The sequence below is a fragment of the Ptychodera flava genome, chromosome 21 (assembly GCF_041260155.1).
Source record: "Ptychodera flava strain L36383 chromosome 21, AS_Pfla_20210202, whole genome shotgun sequence".
NCBI lineage: Eukaryota > Metazoa > Hemichordata > Enteropneusta > Ptychoderidae > Ptychodera > Ptychodera flava.
In genome coordinates, this window is record NC_091948.1 from 21,220,976 (window position 1) to 21,241,321 (window position 20,346).

The following is a 20,346-nucleotide window of genomic DNA, read 5'->3' on the forward strand; positions in this document are numbered from 1 at the left end:
TAGCAAATTATTTCATACTACCAGAGTCTCAGATTCTTCTACTGTTAGCATATGGTAATTACTGTGAGGTTTTCATTGGAAAATAATGTGAAGTGAATTGTGTTCAAGAAATTCCAGTACCTGAATACTGAAAAAGTAAATTTCTGATGGTCTTATGTTTATGCAGAGGAAAACACCATGAGGAAAATATCACTTTGAATTTGGAAAGTATACAAAAGAAATCAAAAACATAGTGCAAGGTTTCTGAGCTGTTATTATTACCTTTGCTTTTAACCCTTAAACCACCCTGTTTTTGCCCAAACACACTGGTTTGACTTGTGTGGCCCTGATAACGGGTTAACAGAGTGGTTCTGGTTCCAGGCGTGGACCTGTACTGTATACACAAGTACAAAGAAGACCAATCCAGTACACCCTACAATTGTACATATATTTCCAATATTGAATACCTCCCATTACAGAAATCCTTTGATGCACTGACAGGCGTGTCTATGTTGAAAAACAATTGGATTTCCAAAGCAAGCAGCAAACAGAGAATGGGCAGGTGAGAGATGTTGACACTGCTGTGAATTCCCCGTCGTGACTTAATCACACAATTACTTGTAGTATTTCGACTTGCTAACAGAAAAGATATGAACATAGATTCCATATTGCATGAAATGTGACTCCTTTCCTGTTGTGATTTAAACATGTTGTCTGCTGCCAGGACTCAATGTTATCAATATACGTACTCTGAAATTCATTCCTCTCGAATGAGATCACCAACAGCAAAACAAAAGAAGTGAGACAGGACTACACAGATATGCAACCTACGTGTACCATAGCCATTTCTCACATTTCTTGTCTGCCTTTTACTGTTTGTATGCACAGATGATCAATACAAGTTATTTTCACAGGGAGAATGCTACTATACATAAAGATATACATTGTTTTTAGAATTAGAAGAACGTGGCAAAAATCAGCAATTTCTTTACTCTGAAAGGTCATCCCCAATAGTATTAAAGTCCTCGCTACATTCTTTGCTTTTTTCGTCTGCCTTGCAGAGCTGGTCGATGCAGACCTGGTATATGCTTCCACCTTTTCAGTCGTGCTCGTTATCAAAGTCTGATGCAGTTCCAGTCTCCAGAACTTCTCAGAGTACCGCTTCAAGTAAGTCATTTGAGATTGTTGACCTCTGTCTTTTACCCCTGTTTGCCTGTGAAAAGGTCTGGCCTCATTTCTGTGGCAGATCCATCATTTCAAGATTTCACCGATTGGAAACTATTTTTTTCAACCGCTTCCAGTGTCATTAGGGTGCTGTTTGGTGTCATCCATCATACGTGCTCTGCAAAGATGCTCGATATCCATCATTTCATTTCAAGCTCTTTGAAAGCTTGCTCTGAGGGCGCTGTTTGGTATCAGCTATCACTTGTACTCATAAAGATGCTCAGTATCCATTATTTCATTTCGAAATCCTTGAACACTTTATTAACCAAATTTTTTGAATCAAATTTAATTGCCCTAATTAATCAGGAGCTGTGTTTGCACACCAAACTGTTGGCACCAATGAATACGCCCATCGCAGATTTCTTGACCAAGGCTCCAGAGCCGCCAGCATTTTTGACTGTGCGCAATGCAGTCCAGCTGCTCAAGGTAAGTACATATGCATACATCCAGAGTTCTGTCTGTGAAGTATAATAGTAATTTTAAATGAATGAATTTTGCTTCGGTCCCCAAGTAACCGTTACAAAGTTTTGAATGAATCAGATGGTATTCTATGTGTGAAATTCAAGTACAACATGTGACAGCAATGTAATGGTGACAGGCATCTGTATCTTTGCAAGAATTGCATTGCCAGTGTCTTTTAATGAAACATATATTTTGACATGTACACGCACAGTCCATGGATATCCTACATGTAGATGCCCTGCCTTCAACAGCTACAAATAATGAAGTGTTTGTTCTAGTTTTATGTGTAGATTAAGGTAGAAAGCGCCTTTTGGACAGATATTTGGACTCCTAAATTTTTGCAATTCTTTTCTGGTCTACCACTTGTTGGGGCTCATTTTGAAGCTCTTGGAGAAAAAAGTCTTTACAGTCTTTGTTGTTCAAAAATAAAAAAATCTTTTTCCCGTAGAGTTAACTTAGGGATGATGGCCATTTTGAATTTAAAATATCGGTAAATGTTAGGTACTTTGTTTCTCTAGCACCAAACTTTGCATGGTGACCTCTGAAGTGAAGACTTAAATTTTTCTGTTGTATGTATCTGCATAAGCTACGTGTATTTATCAACAAAGAGTGGCAAGATTTAACCCTTTCACCACCATGGTTTGTCCCAAATCCATTGTTTTCTATGGTAAAGTTGGACCTGTATACAGGGAACTGGGGGTGAAAGAGTTAAGGAGTCCTAAGACTTATCTTCTGAAAAAGTTTCTGTGGTACTCTTGAACACACGATTTTGGAGTGCAATAATCAAAACATTGTGCGTTTATGAACACAAAATATTTATCTAGTGTAATTTCCTCTTCTTTTCTCTCCCCTTAAAAAAAACAGAGCATTGATGCTATCGACAACTGGGAATATCTGACTGAAATAGGTCATCACCTGGTTGACTTACCAGTTGAACCGAGACTTGGAAAAATGGTGCTATATTCTGTAGTGCTGAAATGCCTTGATCCTATCTTGACAATTGTGTGTGCTCTAGCTTACAGGGATCCATGTAAGTTCTGTCATTTCTGTCTTATTCACTGAAATTCTTTTTTTCTTGTGAGGTTTAACCGTTTACACATTTTACTACAAGTCCAAAATTCTTGATCTTTTCATGATTGAACGAAACAAATGAAATTTGAAGGACTGCATGCTGGCAGGAGCAGGCAGTAAATTTGTTTCCATGGAGTAGAATATTGATTAAATCCTCCTTTTGTTTTCACAGTTGTTTTGCCAAACAGACCATCAGAGAAGCGAGCGGCATTAATGGTGAGGAAGAAATTTGCAGCAGGCACCAACAGTGACCACATGGCCTTGTTAAGAGCTTTCCAGGTCAGTAATAAAGCAAGGCTGAGTTGGCATCTGTTTGTATGTAGGCTGCCTGTATAAGAAATATCTTGTATATGTCTTCATCTTTGAACTGATTATCACAAACCTATGAAGTCAGGCCAGGAAAGAATACATGTTGTCCTCAAATGATGTGTGCATTTTTCGCATCATTCATTGTGTACTGCAATAGAGAAAGGCCATCACGCTCATGCTGTGGTTTACGATATCACACTCCAACCCTATTTGCAAGAATGAGGTCAGTGCACAGACAAATGAACTGCTAGTCATCTTGTTGCAGTTTGAAGTTGCTGTCTCTTTGCATGAAATTTATAAACTGATCAGCCCAAGATTCTAAATTTGTTGTCAATCCATAATATTAGGCAGCAGTGTTTCTGCATAAAAAAATTTACATTGACTAGTAGTATACATAATGTACTCTCCCACCGCAGTTTAAATCTATTATTTTGTTAGTGAAAGTCTTGCACAATTTTCATAGACTTTCAGCTGTTGTCACCAATGAAAAGACACAGATTATTGACCATATTTTGAAAAGTTTTACGGGACAAAAGATCATAGAAAAAGTATTTACTTTCACTTGAATGTGATTACAGAGTATAAAAATAGTGCAAATGATATATGATAAAACACATGTTTATATGATGGATCCTGACAAGATGATGTCTGTATTGACCTACTGGTAAATCATACTGCTGAAAAGCCCTTCAAAGGTCAGGCTTTTCCTGCACAGCCCTCTCTCGGTCCTAAAAAGTCAAGTTTGATCCAAAGCATTACATCTCTTGCTGGTTATTTTATTTCTCTAGACTTTTGTAAATATTTGCCCTTCTCAATTAGACAGCATCAGTGTATAAAGTAAATCTACTGTGTGAATGCTTTCAAAACCACATATAATTTACAATTTCATTTGATGTTGACCAGGCATGGCAGAGAGCTAGATCTGATTCCTGGGAGAGAACCTTCTGTGAGAAGAACTACATATCACAGGCCACAATGGAAATGGTTGTCGGAATGCGGTATGTATGACAAAGGTTGTCCATCATTTTGTCAGGATAAAAGTATACTGTCACAGTAAAATTAAGACTTTTTAGATGTGCAATTTTTTTATAAACAGGTCTGTAAAACTAACAAACTGTAGAAAGATATAACTGTGATATTTTCTATGACAGGACACAGTTACTTGGCCAGCTCAGAGCCAGTGGGTTTGTGAGGGCCAGAGGTGGAGGCGACATCAGGGATTTGAATTCCAACTCTGAAAACTGGGCTGTTGTGAAGGCTGCCCTCTGTGCTGGCATGTATCCCAATTTGATCCGTGTGGATAGGGAGAGAGTACAGCTGATGACACAGTGAGTAGATCGAATATTGAAAAAAATCAGACTTTTCTGGGCTTGGATTATTTGACAAAGGGCCATTGAAAAGGCCATTAAGTTTATTTATTCCAAATATTCCTTTTGTATGCTGGAATTATTAAACATTGTTTCAAGTGTCAGCTATAATTCACGGCCATATTTGAAGAAACAACATCTGTGTATAGTGTAAAACACCTGTACCATTCACTGATAATATTTCTCATCTCTCTTCCTTTTGAAATTCTGTTAATTGTCACTGACAGGAAAGAGTCCAAAGTCAGATTTCATCCATCGTCTGTACTGAGTCAGCCTCCGACTGGAAAAATGACCGTAGCTGATGCACATGCCCAGAATGTGAAAAATCTACCCACAGACTGGTTGATTTATGACGAAATGACAAGGTATGACCATGAAAATTAGATTCAGCTGTGATTTGATAGACAACCTAGATAGGCACCCAACCGTAGCTGATGAAAGTGCAAGGTTGTACGGACATGTCACCTAAAAAAAAATGTTAAGAAGGCACATTTAATAAAACTGTTTTTGTACAGGTGTCTGTTTATTTTCCGGAACCTTTCCTGCTCATCTTTCAAAAGTAAATGCGTTTGTTTGATGGAATGTGACTTCCCCTATGTTGATACTGTTCTTTTTTGATTTTGCAAGCACTTATCTATCGCATGGCAAGTAGTGTGTCAGTATTGTTGATGCTTCAAACCACTTTACAGTATTCAAACAACAAACATAGAATATACACTTAAATGCTATATACAATGAAATCAGTGTGTAAATATGATTCGTTGACTTCAAGCGGCATAACAGAAAAGGGATGCCACTTATATTGAAAGCAGTGAGCACATCCTGCTCTAACATTGCGCCTGCCATCTCTTAAAGGGAGGCAGTCATCGGAACTGTGCATGTGCAACATTCTTGTTTACAAACAATGTATTTTATGCATGATCTCTAGATGCAACATCATAGCTGCAACATTTAAATTATACAATATTCATTGTTAACAGACATGTTTAAATTTTATCAATTGCCAGTGTACACTAAATACAGTGTTTATATCAGTCGTAGGGGTCCCTTGGCAACCTTTGAGCATAGTTCCGACAACCCCCTCTCTTTAAATGAAGCTGTGAACACACAGAATATTTATTTTTCCTGTCTCTTCTGTAGGACACATCGCATCGCCAACACTAGATGCGTAACCGTAGTGTCTCCTGTGACGGTGGCGCTATTCGCAGGGCCGGCACGCCTGCCGAGTGACTCGCTCACTCTGCCAGATGTGGCCTATCACGAGCCAGCAACCGATGGACAGGAGGACACAAGTAGCAGTGAAGGAGAGGGTGAAGATGACGGCAAGAAGGCCAATATGAGAGTGGATGAATGGATCTCCTTTAAGATTGATGCAGAGGTGAGATACCAATTAATATGTTGTCTTCTGTCACACCTTTCCACTTGAATTTGTAAAGCTATACTCATGAATATGCATGGAGCTCATGAATATTCAGAGGCACTGGATGGCTTTCCTCCCCATCCTTCGTGGTCTCAAGGGACTCATCGGCATGCCAACTGTTTTGGTATTGAATTCCTCCCTAAACTTAATCATTAGTAGCACCCACGTGCTTTAGTGAGCTCTCTTGTGTGCATATGCCATGGTATTTTAGTCCCCACGGACACCGTCCGGGGGGACTTATAGGTTTGGTCATGTCCGTGCGTGTGTGCGTGCGTCCGTGCGTGCGTCCGTCCGTGCGTCCGTCTGTGCGTCCGTCCGTTCACGCAGATATCTCAGAGATGCCAGAAGCAATTTCATTCACACTTGGTACAAGGATTACTTCATATGTCGTACAGATGCACGTCGATTTGTTTGTGATACGATCCAATATGGCTGCCAGGCGGCCATTTTATTACGATTTTTTCATGTACAGAGCCATAATTCAGGCATGTTTCAACTGATTTTATTCAAAGCTGGTACAAGGACATTGACCAATATCATAGATATGCACGTCAATTCTTTTTATGATAAGATCCAATATGGCCGCCGTGCGGCCATTTTGTTACGATTTTTTCATGTACAGAGCCATAACTCAGGCATATCTCAACCGATTTTATTCAAATTGGTACAAGGACATTGACCTATGTCATACATATGCACGTCACTTTGTTTTGTGATACGATCCAATATGGCCGCCAGGCAGCCATTTTATTACGATTTTTTTATGTACAGAGCCATTACTCAGGCATGTTTCTACAGATTTATTCAAAGTTGATACAAGGACAATGACCTATGTCATAGCTATGCACATCAATTTGTTTTGTGATATGATCCAATATGGCCGCCGTGCGGCCATTTTGTTATGATTTTTTCATGTACAGAGCCATAACTCAGGCATATCTCAACCAATTTTATTCAAACTTGTACAAGGACATTGACCAATGTCATACATATGCACATTGACTTGTTTTGTGATTCAATCCAATATGGCCGCCATGTGGCCAGTTTATTACGTTTTTTCATGTCCAGAACCATAACTCAGACATGTATCAAGCAAATTTATTCAAAGTTGGTACAAGGAGATTGACCAATGTCATACATATGCATGTAAATTTGTTTTGTGATACGATCCAATATGGCTGCTGTGCGGCCATTTTGTTATGATTTTTTCATGTACAAAGCCATAAGTCAGGCATATTTCAACCAATTTTAATCAAAGTTGGTACAAGGACATTGACCTGTGTCATACATATGCACATTGATTTGTTTTGTGATTCGATCCAATATGGCCACCATGTGGCCATTTATTACGATTTTTTCATGTCCTGAACTACAACTCAGACAAGTATCAAGCAAATTTATTCAAAAGTATTTTATCACAGACCTAATGAAGAGGACTCTTTCCTCTCTGAGGACCTGTAATCAAAGCACCCATTAACAAGTGGGGACTGTGTCATCAACGATGACTTGTTGAGTTTCATGTTTGTGTTTGTGATGAGTATGTAATTAGAAATGTGTTGTGTGTGACTCAAAAAGTATTTGTCGTTCACGACAAAATTACACACACGGATAACTGTAATTCTTTCACAGATCAACGCAAATTATTGGATTTGATAATAATGATTTAGTTATTGTGGAAGGCTGAAAGTCTGGCGCCCTCAGTGCCCCAAGTCTCCTGTACAACTTACTCTGCTTAACTCATACTCAAATGTATAAACAATTGCTCTGTTTTAAACATAGTACTAATGATTAGTTTGACATTTGATGTCCATGTTATTTAAAATTATCACTGCCCCATCAACTCATTTGCCTTCATGGTTTGACCAAAACTCACTGTTATCAATGGTGATCGTGGATCTGTTCACGGGGAAGTGCGGATGAACAACTTGAACTCTAGGGAGTCAGATGTCTATTGAGAATATTATATGATCATGACTTCAATCATTAAACATTAGGGGTGATGCTTTTTCCGTTGTCATTATGGTTCACTGGCAATGAATGCTAACTATAGTAGTAGTAGTAGTATTTATTTATTATTGTGACCTGCAACTCTCAGGTTGCCCAGCCCTATGGACTTAGAAGTCACCATTTACATCTTAACAAGTACAATAACAGAAAGTGAGGAATTGATAGTTGATCTATACAAATGAATCGTATCAAAATTAAACATACAAAATCTCCTTCCTTCTATAAAACGCCTTTTCAACAAAATTTGCAAGCTGTCTTACTGGACCAGAAAAAAGATAATCCAGCTTCTCTTCATTTTGCATCCCTTGAATAGTCGTCAATATTTGACCAAGATGTTGTTGACGTATTTCATCGTATTGGTGACAATCAAAGAGAAAATGACTTTCATCCTCAATAACATTCATGTTACAAAATCTACAAAGTCGATCAATTAGTGGTTCACGTCTAAATCTACCTGTTTCAATACGAAGTGGTAGGATACCCATACGCAACTGAGCAATTAAAGACCGCTGACTTTGACTTAAGTTAAGCGTTACATATTTTTCTACTTTGTAATTGAACTTAAATTTAACATAAGTTCGCAGCTTCGGTTTATGGTGAATATTCTCCAACCATGTTTCACAGGTTTTCCGCAAGATTTTCTCCTCAATTACATTAACATTCAAGTCAAAAAGTACATCTTCATGCAAATCAATATCATCTATGATTTTATATATTTCTGAGGACCAGTTAATGTAATTCAGGGAATAATCCCACAGAAATACTCTCTTGGTTATTCTATGTTCATCTAAATTAGTCAAATGTTTCCATAATCTCAACATATTCAGAAATCTACGATCTCTACATGAACTCCATCCTGTATCACCCATAACAGCTGGGAGGGGAAAGAATCTGTTAATTTCCTAGATAAAATCTCAGAGCTCTATTTTGAACCGATTCACACTTATCAAGTTTTGAAAATCCCCAAACACCAGAGCAATAGTCGAGAATCGGTACGACACTTGCTTCATACATTTTTGTATATGTTCTAAAACCCATATTTTTCAACCCCTTAAATTTAACATTGAGGGCTCCTAGAGCTCTACTTGCGGCTTCGGAAATTACATCCGCAGTTACCGTATAATCTAAAAATTCATTCAGTACAACTCCCAAATATTTATAGTTATGAGAATAACTTAAAGATACATCTCCAATATGAAACTCAAAGTTACTTTTATGAACACCTTTACGTCTGAAATGGAGAGCCTTCGATTTAGCATTATTTACACATATCCTCCATTTCTTACACCATTCATCAATATGATTTAACATCTGTTGCATGTCATTATCATTATCAGCAAGGATCACAATATCATCTACATATAGTAAAATGCGTATATTCTCATTATCAATGTTGACACCTTTACGCATATTTTTAATTTCCATAGCCAAATCATTAATAAACACTGAAAATAAAGTAGGGGAAAGGTTATCACCTTGTCTTACGCCTTGACTAGTAGAAAACCAATTTGTTTGAAATGTATTAAGCTTAACAGAAGCTAACGTATCTGTATACATTTCTCTTATACTTTCATACATTTTACCATCAATACCATTCAAGAGTAGTTTGTACAATAATGCATTTCTATCGACACTATCAAACGCCTTTCTCAAATCAATAAATATTGCAAAAGTAGACAGTCCATATACATTTCTATTACGAATGATTGAGGTTCAAAAAATATGATCTTGACAACTTCTGTCTTTCCTAAAACCATTTTGCTCATCAACAAGTAAATTATTATTTTCTAAATAAATCAAAATTCTAGTATTAATCACAGAACTATACAGTTTAGACACTGTAGACAATAAGCTGATACCTCTATAATTCATCGGAATTCGAGGGTCATTTTTTCTGTCCTTTGGAATCGGACAGATTATTGATTTCTTCCAACTGGTGGGAATTTAACCCGTGTCAAAACAAAGTTGAAATAGCTGAGTAAACACCTCAATTGAAGCTCTGTTTTTCAACACTTCATAGGGAATTTTGTCGACACCAGGCGATTTGCCTCTTTTTGCATTACGAACTACATTTTCAATTTCTTGAACAGAAAAATTTCTGTTCAATTCATAATTTTCCACATATAATGGATCCCTCATATTACTTTCCAATACAGATTTATGATAACACATTTGTATGAAAAATTCCTCGTCAATGCTGCTTTCATCCGAAGGTTGATACAGGCGAGAAAAATCTTCCTTCCATTTATCCAAAACATAATTAACATCATCTATAACGACATTATCATTATTATACACTTCCATCGGAATAAATTTACCTTTACATCTTTTCGGGCCCAATTTGTTCAGATAATCCCAGAACATTCTCGGATTTGTTGTACAAGCTGACTCAATATCATCAACAAGGCTACTTCTATAGTTACGTTCACACTGTCGTAGTTTCTTATCAAAAGCCTGTCTGGAGATTTTAAAATCTCTCGAAAGCCTGCGCTTTGTCGTGTTGGATCCATGAAACTGAAGATAAACTCTCTCTTTTTCTCTCATATTATTCCATAGAAGATGCAACTCATCATTCCAGTATGGCTTTTGATAAAGAAACCGCTTTTTGGAATCATCTGAACAGATATAGGAGGGAATAAACAAATTCATTTCATCAATAATACAAGTGCATAAATTCTCATAAATATCGTCAATTTCCTTTTGTGTATCTCTATAATTTTCAATCTGAGAAATAATATCAATTAAGGCACGTCGTGCAACGTCAGAGTCGAGAAAATTCATTGGCGTTTGACTGAGACGAAAACGTTTAATTTTGTCTATATTCATTGACGGTGACAGGTCATCCCGATGACTAATCGATCCGCTAGGTCGGTCAAGAAAATCAAAAAGTAAAAGAGAATGATCTGGAAGTTTACATCTATCACTAAGAGCATCAAACATGTTATAATTCTCAACGAGTGAAGACATTTTCATAACCGAAAAATTACTACAATATTGTAAACTTTCGTGTGGAATGCAAATATAATCAACCACTGACCGACCTCTGCTTGAAATAGAGGTAAAATCATTCTTCTCGTTATCAAAATGACCATTTAGAACACAGAGTTTAGCTTCTCTCAGAAAATCACAAAAACTATGCCCGTGTTGATTTGAATGAGGGTCAATCACCTGCCTGGTTGATATATCATCAACTATGTCAACATTTTCATGTAAATTACCCAGCCGTGCATTAAAATCACCACATATGATGACCGTGTCAACATTGTCATACAAATAAAGCTTGCCAAGCAGATGACCAAAGAATTCATTTGCATCTCTGCCCCATGGCGAGTTTTCAGGGGGCAAATAACATGAATATACAACAAAGGTGAACCCTGTATATTTGTTCTCAAAATGTATGCCCAATATGCCAGTATAGTCTTTGTCTACAATAGAAATTGAGAACTCATTGCTTAGAATTTCTCTTACAAATATTCCAACCCCTCCAATGAGTCGCACCAACATGTGCATGACTTCTATTATGACCGATCCAACGAAACCCTTCAACACTAATAGTGTCATTGCGAGATAAATGAGTTTCATTAACCGAAATAATATCGGCATTAACGCAAAGTAAAATCCTTTCCCGTAAATTGGCATTCCAATCTGTCCATCCGCCAACGTTTAGATGAGCAATTTTCAGTCCATTGAGCTGGGTAGACCGTTATTCTCTGTTTCCACCATTCGGAACGCTTGGGGCAGCAGCCTGTCTGCCTGGTTTACGGATAATTCTACCATTGGCAGTTATCCGATAGTTATGTCCGTTTGGCAGTTCATTTAAAAGCGTACGGGCATTGCTAACTATAATTAGTACACCATTTTAGTTAGCATCAGTGATCAGTCGGTAAATGCCATGCGATGTATCTTGTTTGAATTGTTGCCCTATAAAAATGTGGATGAAGAGACCATATTTCTTTGCACAGTAGTTCATGTACAGCAATACTCAATGTGAAGTTACTAACAAAATGCCTTGGGCCATACATAATGCACAAATGTAGGCCAATGAATATCCTCCAGTGATAACTTATTGTCCATTGATTTGCATATTCAGACTCTGCTCATTGAGACGTTTGCATAAATTAATATAATTATATACGCAAGATGAGGTAAAAAGCAATGTTGTATTTTGTAAGTTGGAATTATTGATAGAGAGTTCATGAATGTGATAGTGCTTCTTCAACCTGTGCATGTGTTTAAATACAGAGGTATTTGAAATGCTGTAATTTGACAAAAATATCAGACACAACATGCTATCCATGCAGATTTTGCAAACACAGGCCGCCTATTGAAGTCAGTGGGAATATCTTTGAGGTCTTCAAATTTGAATTTTCAGATCTTGTTCCTGCATGATAGTAGTATGCTTTCAGTACACTGTTTATTTCTGTTCAGTGTTGATCAGAAGAGGTTTACAACTGAGCCAGGTATGTTTGGCACGCTAAATTAGGTAACTATACCCAGCAACTCAGCTGAGTGCTGTATGAACTGGCGTTTACCAGTACAAGTCTGTTTTATTGTCTGAAGACTGATAGGAAATCAACCTAACTCGGCAGGCAGCTCCTCCACTGAGTAAACTGATATGTCTATACTGGAACAAATTGTTTTCTATAAGCACCCAGTTCTTAGGAGAGTTTTGAAAGGGGTAATAAAATATTGAAGAGTGTAACGCACAATTTGTTGTAGTTATAATTCAAATACCAAAAGAAAGACACAACACAAAATGACTCTGCCTTTAACTCTTAAAACCTACCTGAAGGCTGCATTTTCCATTTTTCATAACGAATACCCGTAGACACTTTGATAATATCATTGATTTTCCAATCTGAGTCCCTTTCGTAGCTGCCTTTTTAGTATTTCACAATCCAATTGTGCAGAAAACCGGCAGGATTGAAGTTGTTTGAGAGATGAACTCTGGCATTTATAAAAATGGTAGCCATAAAAGTGGCTGTTTTGCTCATTCCTTATGATCGCTCATTCAGTAATAATGGATTTATCCCTCCAGCTATTCAATGTATGATTCGTGTACGATGAAAATCTAAGGTATCTCTTCCCTCGCGCATCAGTAGAAATCTGAACTGACATTAATCAAAGTAGCAAACTAAAGTAAAGGACGGTCACTGCCCGGCCTTGTGTTACATTTATTGGAACTGTTTATGCCTAGCACAGCCGTTTTAGTCCTCACAGACAAGGTTAGGGAGGGACTTATGGAGGGGGAGAATTATGGATTTGGCTCTGTCTGTCTATCTGTCTGTCAATGCAGATATCTCAGAATGCCTTGGCTAATTTCAAATTTGGGAAAAGGATAATGCACTATGGCATACATATGCACATCCATTGTTTTGGATGTGGCATGCATAATTAGTGCTCATTTGCATAATAAATGATATTTGAAAAAGATTTCCTATTTCAAAGAGACCGCACCAAAATTGATTAAACTTTGTACAGATGTGGGTTACACAGGGCTCTAATACTTCACGAAGACATATGTCAGTATTGTGTCAATTGACTGCCTATTTGCATATTTAATGAATAATTATAATTCGGTTTATATGTCAAGAAATACTGATTCAGATTTGATGAAACTTGGTATAGATTTTGATATACCAGGGCTGTAAGAGTGTGCAAAGGCATTTAGCAGTATCATCTCCATTAATAATAATTTAATTGCTAATTTGCATATTTAATGAAATCATGTTTACAGTACCAGTATCTCTGTGTTCAGAGGCCTTCAAACATTCAAGTCTTTGTTAAAATGCACCATATGGGACATGTTATCTGTCTTACTGGTGTAAACAAAAATGACCTAATGGTGAAATAAGAAATCGACAGAATAAAAGGTTAAAGCTCAAGGATTAGCTATGTTGGTTTCAAGCCATATCTTGACTTGTGAGCTTTGGTGTCGACAAAAAACTTAGATATGCTGTGCCATCAATTGATTCTCTCTCCAGGCGGCCACCTACACGCTGCAGCTCCGTCAGAAGTGGCACTCTCTTTTCCTCAGACGAATGAGGGCGCCATCCAAACCATGGTCTCAGGTTGATGAAGTAAGTACCTGTATACAGCTGACCTATCAAGCATTCATTTTCAAGTGACAAAAAACTATTTATCCATTTTTGCTTTTGCATCATAAAGGCATTGTGACAGTAGCTAATCCACAACTCATCAAAGCTTCCTGTATTGTTTATGAATTTGTCTTTTACGTCTTTTGTATTTCAGCAAAATTTTCACTCTCATAGAATACCCTGCTGTACAATTGCAATATTTTATTTGTCACTTGTACAGCAAAAATGATTATATCAGTGATGAGGCTGACTTGATTACACAATGCACAAAAAAAAAGTGATACAATAAGTTATCAATGTTGAAGTTTGAAGGATGTATATTTTGCTTTTTTTTGCCAGTCCGTGATCCGGGCTGTAATCGGTGTTCTCACAAACGAAGAGCAAGCATTGGGTCTGCAGCAGCCAGCTGGGATTGGGCAACGTCCCAGACCAATGTGTGAGTAGACTGATACTAAACTTCAGTATTTGAAGTATTTGCCAGAAGAAAAATAAACTATAACAAAAATCTCCCAAAAACTGTCACAAAGTGATAACTTATCCAAGTTAATGCCATTATATCAAACTGACCAAAAAAAGAGCTTAACACGGAGCTGCATGTTGCCAACAGAGTTTTTTTTCAAAGCAATATTTCTCATCTAAGATGATAAGGAAACCCCTTCTTACTAATTACTATATATATAAATTGAGAGGAAAAAGAAGTTAGGAACTTGGGTGATTTGCATACATTTGCATAAATTAACACTTCTTTATCACGCAACTTACGATTGCTTGACAAGCTAAAAGGTGAACCCAACCAATATTGGGTTAGCAAATTAATTAAAATTGAATGAATATTTGTAAAAAAGTGATTTGTGAGCAAGATACGCTGTGTGGGGTGCAGCGCCCCCTTGAATATAACACGAAAATGAAAATTTTACTGGTCTTTTGTTTTTTCAAGAATTGTGTGTCCTCCATCCAGGGAGATGTAAGTTATTATTATTTGATTACAATTCCAACAATCATGTACATGTTTAGTGTATACAAGTTTGGTATGTTTGCTGTACCACAGGACATGCTTTTAGAAACAATATATTAATTCAATGTCTTATTCTATCCTATTTACCTAATAACCTTTTTTGTAAAGCATGAGAGGGTAATGAGGCCTTGTAAACTTTAATAACAGGTAATTTGCAACTTTTAGAAATGTGCAAATTTTAGTCTTTGTATTTGCTTTTCATGTATGTTTGGTCATTGCAAAGACATGAATTCTCGAGAAAATGTGTTGCGAGAAATGTTTTTCAAAGGTGTGCTGTTTGTAGGGCAAGGTGAATCCGTCACAACCGATGACATTGCTCTGAAATTGAAATTCTGTTTATGAAAAAAACCTCTCAAGAGCCACAGAATATTGGAAAGAGTCCCTTCAAGTGCAGTTGAAGATATTACTTGAAAATTGAGTCACGCTTCTCACGATCAATGCATATCTTTGACATGACAAAAATCTTTCTGAGAGAGATGAAATAACAAATAGGAAGGACAAAGGGGAATATTGCCAACTCTTTTATGTCCTACTTTCCATGTTTGCTTGTGTGTAAATCATGGAGCACACTTATGGTGATCTTCAAACGATTTTCCTAGATCCGTGCCTTTCTACAGTTTCCTTCAAATTCTTTGCTCTGTAAGCGTACTAGCTTGTATTGGACGAGGATCCGCTGCTGAATATGAGGACAAAGCTAAGCTATATCTGATGGTGTGTAGTTTGGTCATGATTATAACCATGAAACTTTCATGACATTGGACCTTGCAGTAGTTCATACATTGCTTTTGTTATCAGCAGCGGCCTTGGGAAGGACATGTACTACCATAAAAGCCTTATTCACGGTTTTTTAGCTATTGTAGGTGAGAGTCTGTCGAAGCTATTGGGTTGGGTATCTGTCAGGCATCTGTTGTCAGTATGTCAGGATAGGACCGATGGAAGGACATTACTTGAAGACATGATATTTGGTGTGTAGATGCATCATATTATTATGGGGAAGTTTTTTTTTTGTTTTGTTTAAAATGTGTGAAATTAGCCAAACAAAGCCATTTTTCATCAAAAATCATCTTCTTCATGACCACAGGCCAGGCAGCTTTGATATTTGGTAGACAGGTCTCTTGGGATGACCTAACGCAGATTTGTTAAAACTATGATGAAATATGCAAGTTTGCATTTTGTATATTATACTGGCCCATGTGCAAGATCATCTATGACCTGTGACAGGTTTTGCTGCCAATGTGCATAAAGATAATATGATAGAACTTTCACTGTCATACATGTATGGTTTCCCGATCCAAACATCTTCAGAGCCAACAACTTTTTTATCCTCCGATTACCGCTGCATTTTGATGAGTTTCTTCCAATGCAATCATCAGTTGAAGTCCCCAGTCCTTGCGTTAGTTTCTTTTGTAACAGTATATGTGAACAGTTAGCTTAGTACTGTGAGTTCATGACAGAAATTTACATCTTCTGGCCATCGTCACTGCCCTCTGTAAATCACTGCCCCTTGGCCAAAATAGTTGATTCTCCGTCAAGAAGCATGTACCAGTAGTTGTGAATACAACGTGGGATCTGCTAAGAAAAGTGTTTTGGACAAGCTGTAAAAGTTTACAAGTTTATATAAGATGCATCAAAACAATGTCAGTAAAATAGACACATTGAAATTTCCATGATATCACTATCAAATTCAGTGAAAGTGTATTATTTCTGTTGCACAGGAATTTTTTTTGTTTTATTTGTATTTGGGGTACAAAAATTCTTAGCCATGCACTACAGACAGTAGTTTGACATTGAAAGTTGCTGTTGATTCTAACAAACTGCAGTGACACTTTGAAAGATAACACATCTTTCCTGGAACAGGTATAAACCTTATCGTTGTCATGACGTCACCCTAGGATACCTCAATACATGTGGTAACCAAGGAAACAATCTGCTGAACAGCTCGTTAAATTATGTTTTTTGGGGTCTTTGCAGGTTTTCCGGGCTTCCTTTGTCAACCGTATCCTCATTTTGATTGTGACATTTTGTCCTTCAGAGTTTATATTAAAGGAAACCGCAGGACCCTATGCCCCAAAGGTGTGACATTTGCTGGCAACCTCTAGCCTCTGTGATAATTTGAAAATTGCAAGAATATATTCTGTGCTGTACTGAGTTTCCTTGAGAGCAACAATGGCAGATAAAAAAAATTTGCCTGTGAAATCTGATGTACTGACATTTCTTTATTTTTGGTTATGCGAAAGATCTGTTTTTCTAATTATTTTTTACTTTTTCTGTGAACTTCAAAAGGTATTAAAATTTAAGAAGGCTGCTTATTTAAATTTCTGAAATCAGCTAATCTTTCATTTGAAGAACTTAAATTATATCTACGTCACATTTTTCAACAGCTAGCCTCCTGTATCACCACTATGGCGATCCCGTGGGCCCGAGTGTTGAAGGAACCCCATTTTTGGTTCCGAAACACCATTAAGACGAATCACTCAATCAACAAACCGGTTTACCGGGGACCCAGATCACATGACTAGGGTCAAAACACTATCGATTCACCGGTGTCTCGCCATGTATTCCACACAAATAAATGCAATGTTCCTTTTATTCACCATATCGTAATACTAATTCTTGGTATAGCCGACGTGTTGAGTTGCCTTCATTCTCCTTTATATCATGCCTTTCATTGCTGCTTCGAAAGAATTGACATTTAACGCTGTCATGGACTGCACACTTCGTTCGACCAGCAACAGGCCATTGAAGAGGCTTGCTTTGCATACTCAGACATTTTCCCTAGTTAACAGCGACGTTCCACTTTGCCTGATCCGTTCGCTGCTGCTCTACCTGGAAATCCCAGACCACCTTTTAGGTAGATGGTCTAGCAACTGCTACTGACTTACATGTACATCAGAACATCAGAAATTTGCGTCACACTTTTCAACGGCTAGCCTCCTTACAGTGTGAACACTCAAACACTTATCTACTGCGGTCTATGTCGTCTCTTCAAGTCGGCCTTATTTCACCGCATCAACAGACTCACACATTTACACGTCGTGTTGTGTTTCATGTCCGCGTTTTGCCATCTGGACTCACTGGGTGCACACTCAAACACTTTTTAACGGCTGCCTATTCGTCATTGCAAGTCAGCCTCATTCCATTGCATTATGACTCACACGTTACATGTCTCGTCGTGTTTCACGTCTGTGTTCTGTCACCTAACGTTCCTACATGTACGTTGTTTCCACCTGGCTCGCACAGTTTACCTGTCCCCCAGGACCCCCTCCCCCCAAGCCGTATCACCACCGCGGTGATCCCTTGGGTGCGAGAACCTTGTCTTGTCCCATCCACGTTTCCACCTGGGCTCGTACAGTTTACCTGTCCCCCAGGACCCCCTCCCCCCAAGCCGTATCACCACCGCGGTGATCCCTTGGGTGCGAGGAACCTTGTCTTGTCCATCCACGTTTCCACCTGGGCTCGTACAGTCTACCCTGTCCCCCAGGACCCCCTCCCCCAAGGCGTATCATCACCACGGTGATCCCTTGGGCGCGAGAACCTCGTCTTCGTTCCATGTTTCCACCCGGGCTCGCACAGTTTACCTGTCCCTCGGGACCCCCTCCCCCCAAGCCGTATCACCACTGCGGTGATCCCTTGGGTGCGAGAACCTCGTCTCCGTTTCATCATGTTTCCACCTGGGCTCGTACAGTTTACCTGTCCCCCAGGACCCCCCTCCCCCCAGGCCGTATCACCACCGCGGTGTTCCCCTGGGTACGAGAACCCCTTCACTAACATCATTCTCAATTTCTTCCCTCCTTTTGGGGGTCACTTCAGTCATACTTCCTTCGTTTGGGCTTTGGATTCCATCCTGACCCCCATTTCTCAGGAATTCCACTCCTTTCCCACATTGCGGCCTCTCAGGATGGATTCATCATCAAGGTCATTCAGACCTTGACCCCAAGGTCACCAATGACCGTTGCTCGGTTGCTTGACTGAAGGGGCCCTCTCCCATATATTTTGCTCATATTTTATTGTAGGTTAGTTTGCTACTTCTATTTTGACTGTTTTGTATTGTAAGTTTTGATAGTACTTAGTTTGAGATCTGCGAGGGCACTAGTTCTATGCCCTTTACTGCTTTATATTTGCCGTTTCATCTTGTGCTTTATTCTATACTTTGTTGGCGTTTACGTTCTCCTTTTTGCAATAAACCCTCCTGTCTTTCCTCAACTTAGCGGTGGTGTGTTCACAAAATTTAATAAAGCTGCTTATTTAAATTTCTGAAATCAGCTAATCTTTCATTTGAAGAACTTAAATCATATCTATAAACAGTATTTTATGAACACTTGAGAGCATGTAAGACCCTGAGAAGTTAGTAGGTTTTAGAGCGGAGATTTAAAAGCAAACCACAGGGGCAGTTATATTATGCCAAGTTTTTCAGACACTAAAATGTTTACAATGCTTTTCTAGTCTCTGCTTATCGGAACTCATTCTGAATGGAGTATAAGTATTGACCATCTTGTTTGCATGATCAAAAATTTTATTTTATTTATAGTGCAAACACAAAGTATAGCAAGCATTTTGAATTTCAAATTGCCTCAAATAGGTGATTTGTTTTTCTACCAAACTTTGTGTATTGACCCCTGATTTTCAGCTCCACTGTCTGTGACACAGAGCCTATCAGATAACTGGTTGTCCGCTGTCATCAATCGTCTGTTGTCTTTCGGTGGTGGCGGTGTCCGTCAACTGGTCACATTCCAAACATCTTCTTCAAAACAGCTGGTCCAGTGGCTTTGAAATTTTATAGGCAGGTTCCTTAGGATGGCCTTTGTGAGATTTGGAGAAACTGTGTCAAAATTTATGTATTTTTATTTTTGGAAAATTTTTCCAATTTTTGACCAGAAATCATCTTCTCTTTAAAGCCCTTTATCCGAATGCTGTGAAATGTTGCATGAAAGTTCTTTTTGGGTGATCTTACTCAGAATGGTGAAATTCATGTGAAAAGTTGTATATTTGTATTCTTTGAGCATGTTTTCCCCCTTTTGGTCAAAAAATCCTCTTCCCTGAAAATGTTAGTCTGATTGGTTTGAAACTTGGCATAGAGGTTCCTTGGATTAACCTCAGTCAGGTTTGTTCAAATCATGGTAAAATTTCCATATTTGTAATTTGGGTGCAATATTTTCCATTTTTGTGAAACAATGTCTCTGAAACTGCTTGTCAGGTTGCTTTGAAATTTGATATGAAGGTCTCAAGGGATGATCTATAACAGTTTTGTACAAATCACAATGAAACCTGTAATGCTGTAATTTTGGGGGCAATTTTAGCTGTTTTGGGTTACGAGATTCCGTAAATCTTCTAGGAATCCCTTTGTCAGATTTCTTTTGTATGCAAGTTCCTGGAAATGATCTGACTCAGTATGTT

At 38.2% G+C, this 20,346-nt stretch overlaps 1 protein-coding gene across 1 annotated transcript in view; it reads left to right on the forward strand.

The window, feature by feature from the left end:
• The window catches only part of LOC139121712 (3'-5' RNA helicase YTHDC2-like), a 65,851-nt gene that overhangs the window by 26,716 nt on the left and 18,789 nt on the right, over nt 1-20,346 (forward strand). The window contains exons 17-27 of the mRNA XM_070686805.1: nt 459-541; nt 1,041-1,146; nt 1,510-1,629; nt 2,530-2,695; nt 2,909-3,015; nt 3,949-4,043; nt 4,197-4,373; nt 4,640-4,777; nt 5,553-5,790; nt 13,824-13,919; nt 14,277-14,373. Coding sequence (XP_070542906.1) covers nt 459-541; nt 1,041-1,146; nt 1,510-1,629; nt 2,530-2,695; nt 2,909-3,015; nt 3,949-4,043; nt 4,197-4,373; nt 4,640-4,777; nt 5,553-5,790; nt 13,824-13,919; nt 14,277-14,373 — 1,423 coding nt within the window. The remainder of the gene's footprint in view (nt 1-458; nt 542-1,040; nt 1,147-1,509; nt 1,630-2,529; nt 2,696-2,908; nt 3,016-3,948; nt 4,044-4,196; nt 4,374-4,639; nt 4,778-5,552; nt 5,791-13,823; nt 13,920-14,276; nt 14,374-20,346) is intronic.